The sequence below is a fragment of the Pteropus vampyrus genome, unplaced genomic scaffold (assembly GCF_000151845.1).
Source record: "Pteropus vampyrus isolate Shadow unplaced genomic scaffold, Pvam_2.0 Scaffold339, whole genome shotgun sequence".
NCBI classification, from domain to species: Eukaryota; Metazoa; Chordata; class Mammalia; order Chiroptera; family Pteropodidae; genus Pteropus; species Pteropus vampyrus.
Window position 1 is genome coordinate 1957555 of NW_011889120.1, and position 22957 is coordinate 1980511.

The following is a 22957-nucleotide window of genomic DNA, read 5'->3' on the forward strand; positions in this document are numbered from 1 at the left end:
GCCGCAGCGCGTAGCGCCTCACGCCTCAGATGAACTCAAGCCCCGCCTCCCAGAAGCTCCGCCCCTGCGCCGGCGGTTGCTAGGCGGCCAAAAAGCGCCAGCTCCGTGTAGGAGGCACATGGGGGCGCGAATAGGGAGGCTCCCCGCGCCGCCAGGCGCTGAGAATCGCCTGTCGCCGCGGTGATTGGGCGTCCAGCGGCGTGGGCTGGGAATCCTGTGCGCGGAGGCTGCCGGACGGGGGCGCTCGGTGGGACTCAGGCGGCTTCGAAAGCTTCGCAGGCGGAAGCCGCTGACCTCGGGGGCCTGGATTTACTTCACAAAAGGTTTTCAGATTTTTTTTTTTTTACCGTGGGCCGGACGGTTTTAAATTTAAACTGATTTGCCACGTCTTTTAGTCTCGAAAGGCACTGACCTTTTTTTCCCCCCTTGCCGGGAATCAAATGTTTGTCCCCTAATACTGGTAGAAATAAGTAATAATGACAATAATTATCTTATTAACAAGAATAATAAGCTCTAACACAGCGTTTGCGATGTGCCTAGCTCTGTTCTAACCTCCTTACACATATCTAATCTTTCCAATAACCTAAGTAGGTGGACAGGATTATAACTCCCAAACAGATGAGGAAATTGAGGCACAGAGAAGTAATTTGTACAAGGCCACACAGATGGGAAGTAGGAAGCTAGGATTCAAACCTAGGTAGTCCACCTTTAAAGCCTGTGACTCGCGTAATCAATTGTTATAATGTCTACTAATGGCAATGTGTTTCGTATTTTATTCTGTATTTCGCGTCCTAACCCCATGGAAAGTACAACCCCATCCAGGGGGGCATCCGGAAGATTTGGGGATTTGTGTGGTGGTATGTCATTGCCCTCCACCAAAGACTAGTAGGAGCACCGCTGTAGTGGAATAAATTGGATTTCTCATTGCTGCAGGGAAAATGCACACCTTGGTAAACATGGGGCTTCTCATAAGAGGGTGTTAGAAAGCTTTATTATAGGATTTGGGCTTTGGTTGGGTGATTTGGGGGCGAGTTCAAGGAAGCGTGGCTTTGCCGTTAGGAAGCCAGAGTAACACCAAAGCCCAGCTGTGAGTGCCAGGCGGACTCTGGGATGCTAAGGGCTGCTTTTCTCCTTCTCAAGTGAATCATATATTCCAAACCATCCCCATCCACATCCTTAAGGAAAAATATTGCAAAGACTCTGAAGGCTCTGCATTAGTAATGGAACGTCATATGTATATAAAAATGTGAAGTATTCCAATAAATTAAGGCAGGAATTCTTAATTCAGGAGGCACGTGAACTTGGATGGAGAAAAAATTATTTTCACTAACCTCTAACTAAACTTTAGCATTTCCATTATAGTGTAGGAAATAAACCACAGTGATATCAGCAGTACCTGTGACTTTGTCATCAATAGAAAACACAGATATTTTCATATCATGTTACAGTCATGGCAGATTTCTTGAAATATTTCTACTCATTACTACTTGACAAATACAGTAGTTATTAGAGCTCTAATGCATAAAGAAGGCACCTATTTCTATAATTTTGTTTTTGTAAATACTGTGACAGTGATTTCAATGTAATTGAAGTTCTTTGTAATCCTATATATTTTATGTCATTTATTTTTAAAACAAAGTTCTTGGGAGGAGTCTGTCCATAGGGGTCCATGACACCAAAAAAAAAGATAAAGAGCTTCTGGTTTAGTATAAGAAACTAAGTAGTGACTAAGAATTTGATAACTGCATTTAAATTGAAGTCATGCATCAAAGGATAGAAAATCAGAGATGGAACCAGATCATTTAGTACGCACCCTCTCACTTTACCAAGGCGGGAACTGAGCTACTGAGAGGTTAAGGGATTTGCCCAAAGGCTCACAGCTATTCCGTGGTAAAACCAGGGTGGAAAATCTTTAGATAAGCATGTAAAAACCCTCCATTCTGCTAGGCATTGGGGATTACATAGTTAGTAAAATGCCTCCTGTCCTCAATGAGCTTGTGACAGCCAAGAAAACAAATTATGATGTAATATGAGAAGTACTGTAAAAGAAAAACATACACAGTATTATGGGACCTTGAAGACAGGAGTGAGCAGTTCTGTGAAAAAAAGGTGGAAAGCTTCAGAGAAGAGGCATCAATTAGCTGGGGTCTTCAAGGATGAATTGATATTCGCTGGTGGCAGGAAAGTCATTCCAGTAGAGGAGAGGACATGGCATGATCAGAGGCCCAGAGTTCTAAAACATTGATTTTAGCAAGAAATTCTTATTCTCACAGTGTAGAGAGAAATGCCAATGAAAGTTGGTATTTTGAGATTTGAAAGAGAATGGAACTAGATTGTGAAAAGGCTTGAATAGCCATTCTAAGGAGTCTGGACTTCACCTTGGAAGAAGTGAGGTGTCCCTGAAAGATTTTAAGTTGGGGAGTGATAAGGTTGGATTACTGGTCTAAAAAGTTAACTCCAGCTGCAGTCTGGAGGATGAATGGGACACCGGAGAGCCTGGAGACAGGGAGACCAGTTAGAAGGCTATGGATAGATCCACTTGTCTTTCCTGTATTCCTTATAATATTTTTAGTACACAAAGACTGCAAACATTAAGAGATCCACGAGGCCTTCTTTTTTTAGGGGTTCTGGAATTAGTGCAGCAATCATGACACTTGAGTCTCATCTAAACAGTGTGACAATATAGATTATGACCTCAAATGCTTAACTTATATGCTTTCAGAGTACTTAATTGTAAGGAAAATGAATCGTTCTTCAAAGCCACCAGTTACTGGTGTTCGAAAATCAGATAATCCACGCGTGGGAAAAGGCCGCAAAGCACCTTTGTCAAATACTGGAAAGACAAAAGTACGACCACCGTAAGTAGCCATCTATCACGTTGTATCACTTTCCACACTGAACCATTTCCATACAGTACTGACCCAGCTAACATCAACCACTTCTTAGTCTGTAAATTGGAGGAGTTTTTTGTGTGCGTTTTAAAATTATTTTTGTATTGAATAATTATTATAATTATAGTATTTCATAATTTACAGAGCATATTAACACACATCTCTTTGATCTTGACACAACTCTATGAAGCAGTCTTATTATTACATTTTTATAAGTGAGGAAGCAGCAACTGGGAGAGGTAAGTGGTTTTCAGAAGGTTAAACAGCTAATAAATGTCATCGGTACAGATTCAAAGGTTTGTTTCCATACTCCAGGGCTTTTCTACTCTACATCTTGTAGTCTGCATTTTGCCAGCCACCAGTGACATTATACAGGAGTACCTTTCTTTGCATGTAGCCCCGTGAGGGATAATGACAGGTCGAGGAGTTTGGGAGAGGGGGAGCCCTACAATCTGCCAGTGCTGGGACATGATCAAAAGTAAAAATAATTTTCTAGCCTGACTGAGATGAACCTGGTTCAAGCAAAGACCAGAGAAGGGAGTTTCTTTTTCTAAGAAACTGCTCCGAGAAAAGAATTGGGCGTGCTGTAACTTCTACGATTCCACATTCTGTTTTCTTAGCACTTGAACTGGTTGGTCAGTATTTTTAAGAATTAACTACAACAGAATCATTTTAGGTCATGGATGTTTTCAGAAAGCAAGTTTGCATCCTGACATTTTATTTATAATATATATGTGCCTTTTGATGGTAAGGTTTTAGCCAGGATGGTTTTTTAATCTCAAGGGAAATATTCTCAAGTATTTCATATCTTCATCCTAACTAGATTGTGCAAATGACCAGTTCCAATGACCACATCCAAATGTTCCTCATTATGTCAGTCTTGGGGGTGGGGAGATTCAGGAGGAGGAAGCAAAAATTCAGAGTTCCCCAAGATTTTAGGAAAATGAAAACAACTTCACAAATCTTAACCTTTTTTTTTCTCTCTCAGCACTTATAAAGATATTTCAGCTCTAACAATACAGAGAGCTTGGCTGTCTCATATGGACAAAGCAGTATTTCAACTCCTAAAGCACACAATTTGTGCAGTGGTATGTATTTTGCTTTTTGTTTTTTCTACAGATTTAATTACTTATCAAGCTAAAAGATTTGTTAAGTAAAGACAGAATATGTAACCTTTTTTCCTCTTCTATCTTAATCTAATATTATTGCATGGGGTTCTGGGACTGCTTCTTTGATTAGCCCTAAATGAATATTTCTGGATTTATTTTTAACATAGGTAACTATTATTTTTTTTTTGAAACTGATATGATCTTTTTAAAAATTCAGTTTCTTATTTGAAGATGTGAGGCAGTGATCTTCCAACAATAAAAATCTCTGATTTAAAAATACCCTTACCTTCCACCCAGCAATTTCACTTCTAGGAATCTATTCTATAATATCTGTAAAATTTCATTGCAGTATTGTTTGTAACAGCAAAGAAAGTAAACCATATAATGCCCATCAGTAGGATGCTGCTTAAATAAGGGTTGGTGCTTTCATAATGTTAAACTTTGAAGCCCCACATATGATTGCAGAAGATAGCTGAGATATTGTGTTAGTGAAAGAGGCAAGTGCAGAACAGTATGAATAATATGGTCCTATTTGAGTAAAAAGAAAAACACTTGTCTCCCATTCCCCCAAAAAAACAACTCTGGCAACCCTAGCAGACTATTCATTCTTCCTTCATACACTACCAAATATTCTCCTAATAAAACCACCCCTGATAATAATAGCCTATAATTAGTAATAGTCCCATTAAGGGAATTTTAGCAGCTCAGAAAAATCATAAAGTCTAAGCAATGTGTACACTTCTTCACCATCTGACCCACAAAACCATTTCTGATGTTACCAAAAGCAGACTACCTCAGAGAAAACCCACCCAGGTAAGCCTGTGACATTGCAGGTCCATCGTCCATGATCTTCACATACGGAACTTGTGTTCAAGTATCATAATATTGGTTTTGCCATAATTTTAGATTCTTTTAGTAACAGAAAGAAGCAAATTCTTTTTTCATCTGTTACCCTAATGCTTCAAGTTACTACCTTACATTTATAAACACTTTGTCATTTTAAAAGCCCTTTGGCATACATTTGTATGTGATTATGATAGGTATAAAGGTTGGGCAGGTTTATAGCGGGGGAAAGTGGGGCCTTTAGAATCAAACAAATCTAAGTTTGAATCCTGGCTTCCCTAGTTACTACCTGTATGCCTTTGAATAAATTGACTCCCAAACCCTCAGCCTGCTCATTTGTAAAATGGGAATGATAATATTCAAATAATATTGCTGAATTGTAAAGGTTAGATGAGGTTATGTGTATAAGGCACCTAAGGTATATAAAAGGTGCTTGAAAGGTCGCATCAGTACTCTTATCATCCTCATTTTACATTGATTCATTCAGCATCAAATACTTGTTAAGTATTTGATGCTGTGTTCCAGGCACTGTACTAGATGCTAGGAATGCAGTAGTAAAGAAAAAAGACACTGCCCCTATCTTCATGAAGCTTACAGTCTAGTTGGAGACACAAACGAGTTTATAGTTAATTATAATACATTGTGAAAAGTCTTGTCATAGGGAAAGAATAGTGCCTGGGACCTTGATGAGGAATACATACCATACTTGGAGGCCAAAGGGATGAAGTAACTGACTCAAGGCTACACAGATGATAAGTAGAGAAGCCAAGACTAGAACCCAGGTCTTCAGAACTCCAAATCTGGTATATCGTTCACTTTATCATGGCACCTCTGTTATTTTCAGTAAATTGTGTCTGGACAGGGTACCACTTTCTATTTATAGTGCCATCATCTATTTCAGGAAGATTTTGGGGCAGATGGAATACTGAAGGAATTGAGCCCCTTAGAAGCTAAGCTTGTTAACGATCCTAGCATGAACTGTAAAGTTAAATTCAGGTAATCTTTTTATGTTGATTAATTTCAATATGTACTTGGTTAATATGAAGAAATCTTAGAAATTTACTTTCTTAAGTTCTCATAACCTCTCAGGGTATAATTCCAAAGTAAACATGTTGTTCTTGTTTACATTCATTAGGTAAAGAAACTGAGTCCTGACTCTTGGGCCAAAACTTGCCTTGAGCGTGCCTCTCATCTCCCATGATGTGTCCACTAACATATGTATGGAAATAGTTGTGAGCACACATGCCAAAGTGTGGCTCTTCCATCTCTTGTAATCCATTTCATTACCAGTCATTTCTATGCTCTAGCATAGCCCTTTCCCTGCATGCAAGAAACTATCCGAACTATCTTAAGTACAAGGGGAAGAAGTAACTGAGCCCCAAACCTGATGCCAAATGACTAATTTTTGTTCTTTATATCAGATTTAGTGGTGAAACATTTCCACCGTGCATCGTGTTTAAAATTTTTCTTCATAACCAAGGCCATGGTTACAAGTATTTCAGCGGAAAAAATATACTAAAGCCATCAAGTAAGGTAATGCTTCACGATGGACATTTTATGTTAATTTAGCTTCTTAACATCTTACACATCTTAACATCTTAACATAGATATGTAGTATCTGAATTGCATTTAAGTATACAGACAAAGTTATTTCACCATTAAACAGCCAAGTGGCAGATTGTATTTTTTTTTTTAAGCATCACATTTCGAAGTGTTTCTAAAAAATATTTGGGATAATTACTTATATAAGGCCTTAGAAAATACCCACCACTATTCTTTGTATTAAAAATTTTGGTTTGTTAATAATGGACTAAAGTGGCCTATTGGTCAGGGCTTTAAAATTATGTAGAACATTCTATGCCATTTTTTTAATGGCATTTTATCATTGTTTCTATAATTTTAGTAGCAAATTTAGAAAAACCGTGCTGGACTATTGGAAGTGAACTTTTAAAATATTTATCCTTTCTTATGAGTTCTCATACTTTTAAGTTTAAGGAATATTCACCAAAATTGTGTCTACAGCATAAGAATCCTCTGAGGATCTTGTTAAAAATGCAGTTTTTGATTCAGTAGATCTGGGATGGAGCCTGAGATTGTTCATTTTCAATCAGCATCCAGGTGCTGCTGCTGCTGCTGCTGCTGCTGGTCCATGGACCACACTTTTAGTAGCAAGGATCTACACAGGTTTTAGTCCTTTGACTCTTACATATGACTATAACTGAGTTTTTAAAAATGTGTACCTTTTATAAACCATACATCAAAGGTTATTTTCCTGTAGTCTTCTGGAAATATTTTGCAAGAAAAGTATGGCTCATCCAAAATCATCAGTATTGGCATGAATTCAGGATAGAAGACCACACAGCTTGGCAGTTTCTGATCAGATCCAGCGTGTGCAGCATTTATTTTCTGAGAATATTAGAAAAGGAAAAGAGACTGCTTTTCTCTCTGTTTTCAGGCAATGCCAGAGAAAAATTTAACTCCGTTTCAGAAATGTATCAAATGGATTATGTGTTTTCATATGGAATATGGTGTTTCAGAAACATTAATATTTGTTCATTTATATAGAATGACTTCAAATGTGAAAGTAGATATTTATCTTGCATTCATGCCATATTTATCTACAGAGTAAGCTTATAGTTGGCCCTATAAAATATCATCAATTGTTGCTTTTCTGAGGTTATATAATGGAGCTTTTCCAGGAACTGAAATTCTCCTGGGTCTTCTCCTGGAGGCCCCTGCTGTCCCCAGGCTGGAGCAAACAAGAACTTTAGAGGCTGTGACTGGAAAGCACAGTGTGTACATTAAAATTCATGAAAATGCTGTATGATAGCTTAAATTTTTGTTTAAATTACAAAGTAACTGTTGAAAAAAAAGGAAATAGCACAGAGAATATTTTTAAAAGGAAAATATGCCTTTATGCCTTTCTTCTCTGCACTGCAGCTTTCACTTGGCTGGGGTGATCACTGTTAGTAGTTTACTATATACAACCTTCATTTTTCCCGTGAAAATATACATTCAGCTATATTTTTTAAATGTTTTGTTCTTATTGTAAAAATGTGATCATCCCACTCAGCTTGATTTTTTCACTAAATGTCATAAAGGTTTTACATGATGAGAACATGCCCAACATGGAGAGAACAGTTTAGGGTTCCTTGTTCTCTTTAGTTCAACTTCAGAGCAAACTCTGGTAACACTTGGATTCATGATTGATAGAAAACCTGTAGAAATTGAATTTTTCTCACTATAAGTTTACTCAGTTCCTTTGCTCTTTGAATGTAGAAATTGTATCTTTAGCAAACTGATTCAACTTTCCTAAGTTTACTTATTTATTAATATGAAAGAAGTCAGTTTTAGTCCATTCAGATATTTAAATTCGCTTATGAAGGAGGGGAGTTTCACAGATTTTTGTTGTTTCAGCTTTTCCCTTGTTTTTATTTCCATTTCTAGTTTCATTTTCTTATCATTTTCCAATGGCATTTCTAATGTATTCACACACACACACACACACACACACACACACGCACGCACGCACACACAGACACAGACACACACACACACACACACACAGCAAAAACAAGTGAAAGGATGTAGAATAGCCTAACGAACTTTGGAGAAGAGCAAAGTTAGAAAATTTACACTGCCTAATTTCAAGACCTAAAAAGCCACAGGAATCTCAACAGTGTAGTGATGACATAAAGATAGACATGTAGATCAATGAAATAGAATAAAAATTTCAGAAACAGACTCATACATACATGATGAAGTTGATTTTCATCCAAGGTGCCTAAGCAGTTCAAATGATGCTAGAACAATCGGATAGCCATGTGTACAAAAAAGAGTTCTCATTTCAGTTACCTACTTCGATGATCTATTTTCAGAGCAATGCTTATTTAAAGAGGGTTGTCACTGTAGTTTGTCCACCAACTATATTTAGAATATTCTAAAGCCTTGCTACTCACAGTGTGGTCTACAGACCCACAGCGCTGGCAATCTGGGAAATTGTTAAAAATGCAGACTGTCAGGCCCCACCCTAGACCCACTGAATCAGCATCTTCTTTTTAACAAGACCCCCAGGCGATCCCAGGCACAATACAGTTTGATGAGCACTGTCCTAGAGGTCTCCCTCCACCATGGCCTGGAACACCTCTGGGTAATTGACAGTTCTTAAACATTAGCATTCAGCAACTGCTATTTTAAATTGAAGATCTCATTCTTTCTGAGGATTGGGCATTTATGTAAAAAGGAAAAACATTAATATTAATAATAGCTGCCCTTATTGAGCACTATCAAGTACAATGTTAAACATTTTATGTGCATTATTATTTAATTCTCATAAATTCAAGAATGTAGATTCTGTTATCATCTTCATTTTGAAAAGACTAAATAACTCGCCTGAAGTCTCATAACAAGAAAGTGAAGGAACTGACATCAAAACCCAGTGAGCCTGACTCCAGAGCCCATGCTCTTAACCACTCCTGACTCAGGAACCCCACTAAGCACGTTCTCTTCTCTGCCCCCCTAATAATGTTATTCCCATTTTGCCTAAGAGGAAGCTGAAACTTGGAGGCTTATCAGGGGCAGAACTGAGACTTGAACACTTCTCCGTGTTTCCGCTGCACTGTGCACATTTTGAGGTTGAAACAACACCAGCAATTATAATGGTTTTATAAATTCTGAGCCTGTATAGAATTGAACTGTTCCAAACCAAGAAACCATTCCCATGCAGGGATGCCAGTTACTACTACCTTCATGACTGAGCATTCCCAGCTGTGCGGGTAAGTAGCTTGAGATGTTAGAGTAACTTGATAAACCCAAGTATGGATCTAGGCCAACCACAGGACTGTGGGGGCTTCTGGGCCACGTTGATGCCGGGTATCAGGGGAGGTGTCAAATTTAGAGATTCCTCCTCTGGCCCTTTGAATCACCCACTGAGAATGGAACCTGCCCCTTGAATCCTAGTCTGATTGGCTGCTATCCTGGAATCCTTGTCTAGTTTTCATCCTTTCATTTCTTTTGGTGCTGGGTTCTTCTCGCCCATCCCTTCCTATCCAAAAAGACTTTCCCGAATCTGGCCATACATGGCAGATGTATGGGAAAGAACATCTTGGCTATTGGAGGGCAAACTTTTTTCAAGCCCCTATCACAAGTGGGCAGCAAGCCTGCCCTGTGCTGCCAGGTGTAGGGTTTTTTGGCTGAGAGACTGGGATGAGCCTCACACAGCTGAGCCACACAGCTGAGGCACTGTACAGGTAAACTGGGGTCTTGGGAGATTGGTGGTGGTAGCTGAGTGGAGTAGAGTAGGGAGGAACTGATGAGAAATACCTTTTTCAGTAACTAGTGGTAAAGTAAAATTTAATTATAGCTAAAGAAATTCTCAAAGCAGAAATTAAATGGTTTTCAGACCTGCTCAGTATACAGCGATTTGCTTTACCTTTAGCGTTACTGTGGGGATGGTTAATTAGAACCTACAGAAAATTAATTGCAAAAAACACGTAATGGATCTGTGTGCCAATACTGCCTTTTCTTTAGGTGCATGATGTATAAAGAAACTAATGAAACAGAAAACCAAAATAATCTGCCTAAAAGAAAGTTCCATCACATTTTTAGTAAACTATTTCTGTCCCTTTAGTGCATTATAAATTAAACTACAACCATTTGAATATTTTCTTTCATTTTCCACATGTCTGTGTTCTAAGCTTTGGAATTAAAAAAAGTAAAAGAGTAATATTCTGGATAACAAAAGTGAGAATTAGAATAGAAACTACATTAAGGCTCAGTGTTGTATTGTTAGATAAAAAGAACAGATTCCGAGTTTTGATCCTGTGTCTCAACCACTCCTCTATGGACTTATATCAGCATTATATAACATAAGAGTTCCCATACTTTCACAAATATCACATTCTGACATACAAAGGAAAAGAGAAACTGATCTAGAATCAAAAGATATTTGAATTTCCATCTACGCCAGTCTCCCTTCACATAAGCATACCCTTTGTGGACAGAAGCACAGATACATAATACAAATATGTATTAGAAGAGGCAGTGCATACTCGTGAGGAGTGGGAAGGAGGGTGGGGAGTACTTAAAGCTCTGCTCAAGTCTCTGCATAGCTCTTAGCACAAGGAGAGACGTGTGTGGAAGGCTTGGTGGAAATAGGGCCAGACGGGATTCGAGCCTCAATATTTTCTGTGATTCTTCTATCTCTGCCTTCTCAGGTGCTTTCTTTGACTATAAAAGGTTAAAAAACAAAACCCTTTGTTTGCCAATCTTTGGCTGCTGAGAATAAAGTCTGAAGGAGAGGGAGGTCTGAGCAATCTGAAATGTACCTGTTTCCATGTGGGGTCATATATTAACTAACATAAAAGAGAGTCGGCCCCATCCCTGTTCCTAGGGCAACTTATTTAATAACCAGATAAGCTCTCTCTGCATTGACAGCATGAACAGTGTTATAGATTTGGGTTTGTTTTGTTTGTTTGTTTTTTTAAGGGAAAAGAATGCTTTTTAAGGGAGAAAAAACATCTTTGAAAAACTAGTCCTCTGAGAATTGTAGACTCAGATACTCCTCTAGCTACATTTAAAAACTGTGGCCATGGTTATGGAAATAATTTCTAAGTTGTTTTAAAAATCCCTGTGTAATATTTTCTTTGTAAATACAGCCTATTTGTTGAATAGCAAGCTGCTAGAAGAAAGGAACAATATTTGATGTATTTGTCAGAAAAATATGTAAAGCGTGTGCTGATAATCATTGCTATTATACTACTATTTTAAAAGTCTGTTTTCTATTCTCTTTATAGGAAGCAGTTGATGCTTACAAAATAATGGGAAGAAAGACATTTCATGCTCAAATTATGGAAGATGCGCATCTTTCCCGGAAGTTCAGAGTAGCTGATGAAATAGATATTGTCACCCTGAAAGATTACATTCAAGTAAGAAATTTAGATTTAGATATTGAAAGCAAATAACAACAACAAAATCCTTGTGACCCTATCCTCCAAGAATCATACATTTTTATTGTGATAAAATATATACAATATAAAATTTACCATTTTAAAGTATACAATTCAGTGGCATTAAGTACATTCACAGTGTTGTGCAAACATCACCATCTAGTTCCAGAACCTTTTTGTCACCCCAGAAAGAAACCTCACACCCCTTAAGCAGTCACTCCCCATTCCTCCATCACTACAGCCCCTTTTAACCACTAATCTGCTTTTTTACTCTGAATTTGCCTATTCTGGATATTTCGTATTAATGGAATTATATATGTGGCTTTTTGTGTCTGGGGAGTGATAGCTGGGAATGTGGGTTTCTTTTTGGTGTGATGGAAAAGTTTTAGAATTAGATAGTGGTGAAATATAGTATGAATTTACTAAAAAACACTGAATTGTACACTTTAAAAAGGTTAAAATGGTAAATTTTATATTATGTAAATTTTATCGCAATAAAAATAAAAAATAAGTACATGGTGCTAGGAGAGTGCACAGGGATTTTTAAATTTTATTTTGCAATTACAGTTGACATTCAGTATTATTTTATATTAGAGAGTACACAGGGATTTGACCTAGTAAGGAGGGGTGCTGTTATTGTTTGGTTACTTTCAGCTACATGTAACAGGATACTCCCAACTACAAGAGGCTTAAACAATAAAGGATATTTATTGTGCCTCATAAGAAGTCCCTGATAGAAGGGTCCTGGAGTAGCTAATGCAGCAGTTCAAGAACATCAGGGTTCTGGGTACGCTTCTCTACAGTGCCCTTGGCTTCTTTCGCATGGTAAAAAGATGACTATCACATTCTCAACTACATTCAAAAGCAGGAAGAAGGGGACTCCTAGCATCTTTTTCTCTTTATCTCAAGAAAAAAGTCTTTCCCAGAAGCCCCCGTAGACTTCTTCTCAGGTCCCATCGGTCAGAGCTGGATCACATGCTGCCCCTAAACCAATCACTGATAAAGGAAAATGAGATCATTCCCTATGATTGACTTTGAAGGATCATGGTTCCTGTGCTGGGGCTCTCCTTCCCAGAGTATATTGCTTTTCTGTACCTGAAAGAAAAAAAATCAGGACTCCATGAGCAAGGGAGAAGTGGGAAATAGTTGATGGGCAGGCAATCAACAATGTGTCATAGCCTCAGTCTGGGTCTGAGCAGGTGGCTCACCCGAGGCAAAGAGTCTGTGGCAGGAAGAGCCTCAGGGCCTGAAAACAGGTCTGTGGGGCTGGAGGAGAGCGATCATGGAGAGTGTGGTATGCAGTCAGACTGGAGGGCTGATAAGAGATCATTATGCAGGCTTTTGAGCAAACTAAGGTATTCATTTTTTTCCCTTGATTTTGTGTGCGACAAGAAGCTGGCGCAATGTTTCAAGAAATCAGGTGATTGAATCTAATGGGTGAAGAGATCTGTGTGGCTGAAATGTAGAGAATGGATTAGAGGACAGCAAAAGCCTTCTAGTATGGAGGTTCCTGCATTGTTTTAGGAGAGATGGTGGTATCTTGTTTAGGGCTGTGAGGCCAGAGATCAAAAGATAATTAGAGAATGAAAACAGTGGGCCTTGGTGACAGACAGGGAGGTAAGCTAAAGGAAGTTCCCCACCCTGGCTCTCAGGTTTCTGGTTTGCATAACTGATAGGACAGCAGTGCTGAATCAGGGAACTTAAACTAGATATAATAATAATAATAATAATAATAATAGCGGCAAATACTGATATAATCATGCTCCACTTAATGATGGGAATACATTCTGAGAAATGCATTCTTAGGCGATTTCGTCATGCAAACATCATAGAGTGCACTTACACAAACCTAGATGATATAGCTTACTACTAAAATTGCATATGCTATACTTTTATACGACTGGCAGTGCAGTAGATTTGTTTACACCAGCATCACCACAAACATGTGAGTAATAATATATTGAGCTACGATGTTATAATGGCTATGATGTCACTAGGTGATAGGAATTTTTCAACTTCATTATAATCTTATGGGACCACCATCGTTTATGAGATCCGTTGTTGACCAAAACATCATTATGAGGTGCATGACTGTAATACCAACTCCTTTTATTCTCATAACAACCCTAAGAGTTAGGTACTATTATTACCCCATTTTACAAGTTCTAAAGAACAAGGCATCCCAAAATTCTAGCTCATAATAATAATATATGGCATTAACAGTTCACTCAGTTGCATCAATGTGAAACACAAAATTAATACAGTGCCTTAGAGACTCACAATTCTGTTTTCTTTCTTTTAGAACCTTAACCTAGAATATTAGGGAATTGGACCAAGAAGTAAGTAGAGCTTGGGGATGCCAGCTATGCAGATCATGTCTGTGTAAAGAATTGATGTCATAGAAAGAAGTCCCCAAACTGAGATATTGGAAGACATATATAATTGCTGATATCTAATGAGCCCTTTATGGACACAGCACAGTTTTTAGCTCTTTATGTGCATATTATCTCCTTTAATCTTCATGTTTATAAATTGTGACCCTTTAACAGATGAGAAAATTAAGTTTAATAAGATTTTAAAAACTTGCCCAAGGACACATAGCTAATAAGTGCAGAGCAGATCATTGATAGTTCTGAGATGTTTACCCATTTTACTACTTTACTCTTGGGAAATAAAATACACGGGTAGTCCTCACTTTGCAAAGTAGAGCAGGGCCACAAAAAGGACTGTACAATTTGAAACTCTGCAAAGCATACTTAATAATCAATGGGAAAATTTTTATTGTTCCGTGCCTTTAAAAAACCTTGTCAAAACATTTAAAATTCTCCTATTGTCTGATATATATATATATATATACATATATATATATATATACATATACATATACATACACACACACACATATATATATATATAGGAATATGAAAAACAAAACAAAACATTTATTTAGTTCACTATAAGACATTGGAAACATTGAGAACTGAAGTGTTTTATTAGTTGAAAAACTTATCAGTGTATGTATTAAAAACCATTGAATTATACACTTTAAATGGACGAATTGTATGGGATGTGAATCTCTATAAAGTTATAAAAAACAGTTTTACTCGAGTAGTTTAAAAAGTGCTTGCCTTCTTGTTCTCATATAACTTACAATATAGAGTGGGCATCTTCTCTATGCCTTGGTGAATTGTCATATACCTTTCTAAGTTTGGATCACCCACCACCATTTTATCCTTTGCACTTTAAATGTTGCGATATATCTCTAAGTTCCATTAATGTGAAGTGCCTTTTTTGCTAGCTTCACTTCCTCTGGGACAGCTTCATCCTTTTCGCTGCAGCCACTTTCCTCATTTCTGTTGATCCGTTCACCTTCACCTCTAACTGCCTATCTGTAGTCTCTTGAATGATGACAGTAGCAATATCCCCATGGTCACCTATTTCTTTTAAAACTCCATTTGTATTTGATATGAATTTCTCTTCCAACATTACCACTTTTTGTTTCTTTTTTGGCCTATTCCCTCTTTTGATTATCTTTTTTTCCTCAGTGGGAGACAAGCAACATAACGACATACTTAGGTAACTCTGTGTGAACTGAATAACAGATCCGCAGTGACCAATAACTGACACACTTTGAAAGAAGTAACATGATTTGTCACTAATCACCATACACATCTGTTATTTATGTAGTGATCTGTGGACTGAAGAGCTAGCAGCAGAGTTTGTACTTTATGCAATTACTCAATTATACTATGGTAACTGAAATTTGAACCATGTCGTTGGAGGACTGGGCTTATTCGACTCAATCGTGGTAATTAAAATTCATGCATGCCTAAATGATTCAAAAGGGAAAACTGCCTCTGTGTGTGCGTGTTTGCATGTGTGTGCGATATATTCTAACTGCCTAGCTGTTATTCCATTTCCTAGCATCCTAGCTCCTCCTGCCCTATTCCAATTTCTTAAATGAACATTTATAAAGTTAAATTGATTGTATATTTGCATGTTTAAAATTCCTAATTTGATATTTTAAATTTTTAAAAAAGCAGAGTAGGATTTCTACAAATATTCCAAATGAATAGTGATGTTCACCACTTAACACCAGAGAGGAGCTCATTATTTCTAAAAAGATTTATGCAAATATCCTCTCACCCCAAGCATGTCATGAACAAGCACTATCAGGTATGCAGATCACACAGCTATTATCAGTTTTTAAGATCATTCTGAGTTTATCAGAGTTATATTTGTCATTAAAATGTTTATGCATTAAAGAAATATTTAGTGAGTGTGGTACTGTGTACATGGTACTGTGTATGTGATACTGTGTGACAAGGATCCTGCCTTCCAGCAGGGTGGCTAAAATGTATGCAGATAGCTAAACCATCAAGTAGTCAGTAATGAGAGTCAGAGAAGAGAGATGCCAGTAAAATTCAGAAATGGATCAAGGGATGCTTTTTTGGATGAAGTGACATTTGAGTGGAACCTTGGGAAATGTGTCTAAAAATATTGTAGAGCATGCACAACCAATCATTCTTAATTGTTTTTTAAATATAGTATTCCAGTCTTCTGGATGAGACCCCTGCATCTTCTGGTGGCAGAAATAACTATTGGAGAAGATTGAACCTTAAAAGCATTCCCAAGACAACACTAATGTATGATATAGTTCATTATGCAGAGTCTGGAGTAATCTCAAACCGTCTACACAAAGAAATGAAATATCTATCACAGAAACCACAAACAGAAGAGATGCGGCAGGACCAGCTACGGGTCGTTTCTAAAGTTAGGTAAGAGTGATCCTTTACTGGGATTACAATATTAGGAACATTTCTAAAAATGTTCGCATTCTGCCAAATAGCTCACAAGTGTTAATAATAGGGCATATGGGGAAAATAGGGCTGGGGAAGATCACTCAAAACTTATGCAACTTTGTAAACAAAGCACTAGTAAAAAGGACAGTTGGTACATTGGGGGATAACTTGTACCACCAGACAGGCAGTTCAGGATGGCTGGAGGCCCCTACAGCAGATATAAAAATATACAACAGTAAAGTCGAAATGCTGGCTCTAACTCTTTGGTTAGAGCAGGTAGTGGGCACCAAGGTAGTGCAGATAGAAGTGGAGCCCTGGGCCAGTGTGGTTGCCTTTTAAGTGGACATGAGAGGCAGTGCAACCTGTCAGAAACCAAGAGCCACCCAAGCAAGGTAGGGAGTAGGGAATTGGACCAAGAAGACAGTAAGGGTAGATTGTGGGGGCGGGGTGCCTCTCTGGGGAGAGAGCCCTAGGCGCAGGTGCTAATTCTTGTTTTTATAAATACAGCTAAATGGGCTCCCACCGCCCATGCTGCACAGAGCTTTTTTCTTTTCTGCTGAAGGTTATAATTCTGCTCTTGCTATTCTGGCTCCCCCTGCCAAGGATAAATTGCATATAAATTTCAGTGACATTATTCCCTTCTTTACCAATAGCATGTGAGCCAATTCACATTATAGAAACACATGTTGTAGCAAAACAGACTGTATTATGATCTGAAACAACATGGACAGAATATGATGGCTCCAATTATATATTTTTTCTGTCCATTACCAAGTCTACCTAGCCCATCTTATTTACAAATTTAGCTTTCTTGCTTAAGAAAAACAAAGAGATAGTAAGTCTGAAGAGGACCTATTGGTAGCCTGTTTTCACAGTCATATTTGAAATGAAAAATACTCCTTTAGTACATGAAGAAGACGCTGGTTACCCATTGTGACACAAACATGCTAGATTTTTTTTCAGGACTAGAGATGAGCGGTGCTGACCCAATAACATAATTTAGCCCATTTATTTTTATGAACAAGGCTATACATTTGCCAGACAGGTGGCTCGGTGTAGGGTGCAGTCTGTCATCATGAAACAGATTTTCTCCAACTCATCCACATAAGCACTGAATATAGAACTTTATTACCACCAAGGTCAAATAAATGATGTGATTTTCTCTGCCACCACATATAACCCCAGCCACCTTGCTATTTGGGCTCATGCTACTGATCATCCAAGAATGAGTCTCTTTAAAAAGCCAAATAAGTAGCCAAATTCTAAATCAATTGAAGAGGGAAATATACTTTCTTAAAGACTTCTTTGAATGTAATCTTAGTTTGGGATGTCCCAGAAGCAAACCCTGAGACAAGGATTTGAATACAAGTAGTTCACACTTGCAAGGTGATCCCAAAACCACTGATAAGGCCTGGGTAAAGAAATGAAATGGGGGAAGGGCAGGCAGCCAAAACTGTGTGTGTTAGCAAGCAAGTTACCGACGTGGATAACTGGATCTTCATCCCCACTGGGAATGTCCAAGCCAGTATAGAACATGCAACTCAAGTTATCCAACAGGAGACAGGGGAGTTGGGATGTTTATACATCAACATTGGTTAAGGGTTGCTTGGGGGGCGGGCGGGCATTAATTCTCAGACACTTTCCCTGCACATGGCCTTTTTTTAAATTTTTATTTTTCGATTAGAGTTGACATTCAGTATTATATTAGTTTCAGGTGTGCAGCATAGTGGTTAGACACTTATATAATGTACAAACTGATCCTCCTGATTAGTACCCACCTGGCACTATACATGGTTATTACAATACCATTGACTGTATTCCCTATGCTGTACTTTACATCTCCTCGACTATTTTGTAACTACCAATTTGTACTTCTTAATCTCTTCACCTTTTTCTCACAGTCCCCCCAAACTCCCTCCCATCTGGCAATCACTAGTTTGTTCTCTGTATCTATGAGTCTGTTTTCTTTTTGTTTGTTCATTTATTTGTTCCTTAGATTCCACATATAAATGAAATCATATGGTATTTGTCTTTCTCTGTCTGACTTATTTCACTTAGAGTAATACTCTCTAGATCCATCCATGTTGTTACAAATGGTAAGATTTCATTTTTTATTCTGAGTAATATTCTTTTATATATATGTGCCACTTCTTTGTCCGGTCATCTATTGATGGGCACTTAGTTTGCTTCCATACCTTCGCTATTGTAAATAGCACTGCATAGGATTGCATATATCTTTTCCAATTAATATTTTGTTTTTCTTTGGATAAATACCCAGAAGTGGAATTTCTGGATGATAAGGTAATTCTATTTTTAAGGTTTGGAGGAACTTCCAAACTGTTTTTCATAGTGGCTGCACCAGTTTGCAATCCCATATAGGCTCTTGTTTTCACAAGTAAGCTCTCAGGCTGGGTGAGGTTGATGCTAGCAGTTGGAAGTTGGACCTGTGTGCTCTGCAGTGGTAAGGCCAAGAAGACTAAGGGCATGGCACCAACTGTCTGAGCCCAACACTGATCAAAATATCTTGTTTTTCAGCCATTATGAAATTTAATACTTTTTCATTAGTATATGATTTTAAAAAAAGATTCAAATGGCTACTACACAGTACTTTCCAGGAAAACTGATTTTAAATTGATACCACATTTTATAATTTTCATCATTATAATCAGTATCATCTATATACCTTTATAAATGGCAGATAAAGAACTGTGCTATGTAACTCAAGCAAAAATGACAATTTTGGCTTAAAAATATACATGCAATATTGCTTCAAGTACTGAGATCTATAGTATATTTGCTAGAGGACGCTTTAATAAAATTTGGAAATTGCTTTACATTTAAATTTTATTTTGTGCAATTTTTCTGTCTATAACACAAATATTTCCTAGGCACTCTTCATCACTCCCAAGTAAACAACCTTTATATCAGCCCTGCCAACAGCAATGTCAAATTAAACATCTAGGTCGTCGATCCAAGCAAGCGCTAATGAAAGCTGAAAGAATGAAAAAAGCTTATAAGATTGGAAAAGCTAAAGAAACGAATGCTTCTGTGGAGACTGTAAGTTTAACTTGTATTGAATCCATTGTTTTGGACAATATGCAAACTATAATTCTATTTCCATAAGTAGAATTTTCTTAATCTACAAGTTCAAGGCTGAAACACCTTTAATATGTAACTTGGGTAGTATAAAGCTACTTTCCTCTTGGTAACACATATTTTTTAAATTCTTTTTTTGTTAAAAATTATTGGGGTGACATTGATTAATAAAATCAAATAACCTTCAAGTGTACAATTCAGCAGCATGTTATATATATATATTGCATTGTGTCTTCACCACCCAAAGTTAGATTTCCTTCTGTTGCCAAATATTTGACCTCTTACTCCTATCTACCTCCCTCCTCCCCCATTCCCTCTGGTAACCACTAATCCACTGTCTCTGTTTATCATATTTGTTTATTGCTTTCAGTTTCATATCCCACATATGAGTGAAATCACATGGTTTTCATCTTTTTCTATCTGACTTATTTCACTTAGCATGATTATCTCAGGATCCGTCCACGTTGTTGCAAATGGCAGTATTTCATCTCTTCTTATGGCTGAGTAATATTCCATTGTATATATGTACCACATCTTTTTATCCAATCACCTATCGTTGGACACTTTGGTTACTTCCATGTCCTGGCCACCGTGAATAATGCTATGAATATCAGGGTGCATATATCTTTGCGAATAAATTTTTTCAGGTTTTTTTTGGTAAATACCCAGAAGAGGGATTGCTGGGTCATATGATAATTCAATTCTTAGTTTTTTGAGGAACCTCCATACTGTTTTCCATAGTGGCTGTCCCAATTTACATTCCCACCAGCAGTGTATGAGGGTTCCTTTTTCCCTACATCCTCTCCAGCCACTTGTTATTACTTGTCCTGTTGATTAGAGCCATTCTAACAGGTATGAGATGGTATCTCATTGTGGTTTTGATTTGCATTTCCCTAATAGCTAATGAAGTTGAGCATCTTTTCATATGTCTGTTGGCTATTTGTATGTCTTCTTGAGAGAAGTGTCTGTTCAGGTCCTCTGTCTATTTTTTAATTGAATTTTGTCGTTGTTGTTGTTGTTGAGTTGTATGAGTTCTTTGTATATTTTGGATATTAGGCCCCTACCGGAGGTGGTGTTTGCAAATATATTCTCCCATTAGAATGGTTGCCTCTTTGCCTTGTTGATGGTTTCTTTTGCTATGCAGAGCTTTTTAGTTTGATATAGTCCCATTTATTTATTTTTGCTTTTACTTCCCTTGCCTTTGAGGTCAAATTTATAAAATCCTCTCTAAGTCCAAGGTCTGTGAGTTTAGTTCCTATGTTTTCTTCTACGCAATTTATTGTTTCAGGTCTTATATTCAGGTCCTTGATCCATTTTGAGTTAATTTTGATGTGTGGTGATAGACAGAAATCTAGTTTCATTCTTTTGCAGGTGACTTTCCAGTTTTCTCAGCACCATTTATTGAAGAGGCTTTCCTTTCTCCACTGTATGTTGTTGGCTTTTATGTCAAAAATTATTTTCCCATATAAATAGGGTCTTACTTCTGGACTCTCGATTCTGATCCACTAGTCCGTGTGTCTGTTTTTCTGCCAATACCATACTGTTTTGATTATTGTCGTTTTGCAGGATAATTTGCAGATGGGTAGAGTGATACCTCTGGTCTTGTTCTTTTTTTTCAGGATGGTTTTAGCTATTCAAGGTCTTTTGTGCTTCCACACAAATCTGATGATTTTTTTGTTCTATTTCTTTAAGAAGTGCCATTGGGATTTGATGGGGATTGCATTAAATCTATATAATGCTTTAGGTAATAAGGTCATTTTAACTATGTTGATTCTTCCAATCCAAGAACACAGAATATCTTTCCACTTCTTTGTGTCTTCTTCAATTCCTTTTAATAATGTCTTACAGTTTTCAGTGTATAGGTCCTTCACATATTTCGTTAGGTTTTTTCCTAGGTATTTTATTCTTTTCGTTGCAATTGCAAAAGGAATTGTTTTTTCATTTCTTTACTGAAAACTCATTGTTAGAGTATAGGAACACTATGGATTTTTGAACATTGATTTTGTATCCTGAAACTTTACGGTATTTGTTTATTATTTCCGATACTTTTTTACTGGAGTATTTAGGGTTTTCTATATATAGAATCATGTCATCTGTAAAAAGTGACAATTTGACTTTTTCATTCCCTATTTGGATGCTTTTTGTTTCTTTCTCTTTCCTGACTGCTCTAGCTAGAACTTCCAATACTATATTGAATAATAGTGGTGATAGTGGACAGCCTTGTCTTGTTTATTTTTTAAATTCTTAAACCTGATAAATACCAGCTGTTTTAGCTCCACATCAGCATGAGCTGGCGCAAAAAAAAAAAAAACCAAAAAACAAAAAACACCCTATTGTCTCTACATGTTGACGCTATTGATTCAGCACATCTCTAATGGTGCTTTTCTTAAAGTGGAAGTCATTTCTATCTGAACTTATTAAAAGCTATACTGTGTAAAGTCTGCCTCAGTACACTCCTACATTGTAAGAATATTTACAATGAACATATATTCGTGTATTACTTTGTAATTTTTTAAAAAATATGCTGTAAAATTTTTTGAGATGAGGCTAGCTACAAACAGTCAAATATAAAAACATAAAGTAGTAAAAAACAAATATGAAACACTATCTGCTTTTATTTCTCATTCTACCTAGGAACCACAAACAGACGCACGAGGTGCAAAGCCACAAAAGAAAGTTGTCTTCTCCACCCCATCTTTTGAAATTGTGAAAATTAAAGAACTCAAGTCAAGTGACAAATTAGGAAAAAAGAAAAAGGGATCATTTGCCTGGTATTAAGACTTGTGTGTTCATCGTTCTTCATCACGTTAATGCACAGCTAATTGACTGAAAACCGAGTTATTTAACAATTTGCTTGGCTGTCTGTAGATGATGAATATGAGTACTAAAGGAAAACAAAATATAAATAAGACCTCAGTGTTCTCTTTTAACCAAATGCGTCACAGACTTTTAAGCCTTTTATATTACCATAGGTACAAATATTTTTTTACTGACAGAATTTTAATCTGCATAAATTATTTCAACTAGATGCCCTCCAACTAGCAATATACAGTTGCGTTCAAAAAATGATGAGCAAATTAGTCCCTAGAACTTTTATTCAATTTCAATTTTCCTTCATTTTAAAAAATATCTGAACAGGCCATGCTTAGCATAAATATTAGAATTTGCAAAATAAAAGGCTGCTGTCAAGTCAGACTCCAGTATCTTTTTTTTAGTAGCATGTTGTTTTTTTAGAACAGCTTGTGATTGACCTATTCTGAATTATAATA

General features: G+C 37.2%; 1 protein-coding gene across 2 annotated transcripts; it reads left to right on the top strand.

The window, feature by feature from the left end:
• The first annotated feature begins 92 nt into the window (after positions 1-92).
• Positions 93-22594, top strand: CUNHXorf58 (chromosome unknown CXorf58 homolog). Of its 2 annotated transcripts, none has more exons than XM_011378454.2 (9): positions 93-323; positions 2723-2858; positions 3880-3979; positions 5727-5839; positions 6265-6376; positions 11638-11769; positions 16339-16568; positions 19481-19649; positions 22323-22594. In XM_011378454.2, the coding sequence occupies exons 2-9, from the start codon at positions 2743-2745 to the stop codon at positions 22464-22466; spliced, it is 1116 nt and encodes a 371-aa protein (XP_011376756.1). In that variant the 5' UTR covers positions 93-323; positions 2723-2742; the 3' UTR covers positions 22467-22594. The 2 variants fall into 2 exon arrangements, with proteins under 2 accessions (XP_011376756.1, XP_011376757.1); XM_011378455.2 differs by having other exon boundaries at positions 5745-5839.
• Positions 22595-22957: the final 363 nt, after the last annotated feature.

Excerpts from the sequence above, each read along its gene's own strand:
- CUNHXorf58 (XM_011378454.2), top strand. The coding sequence starts at position 2,743 with ATGAATCGTTCTTCAAAGCCACCAGTTACTGGTGTTCGAAAATCAGAT. Across the intron at positions 2,859-3,879 it reads AAGACAAAAGTACGACCACC|CACTTATAAAGATATTTCAG; the intron begins GTAAGTAGCCAT and ends TTTCTCTCTCAG. Across the intron at positions 19,650-22,322 it reads CGAATGCTTCTGTGGAGACT|GAACCACAAACAGACGCACG; the intron begins GTAAGTTTAACT and ends CATTCTACCTAG.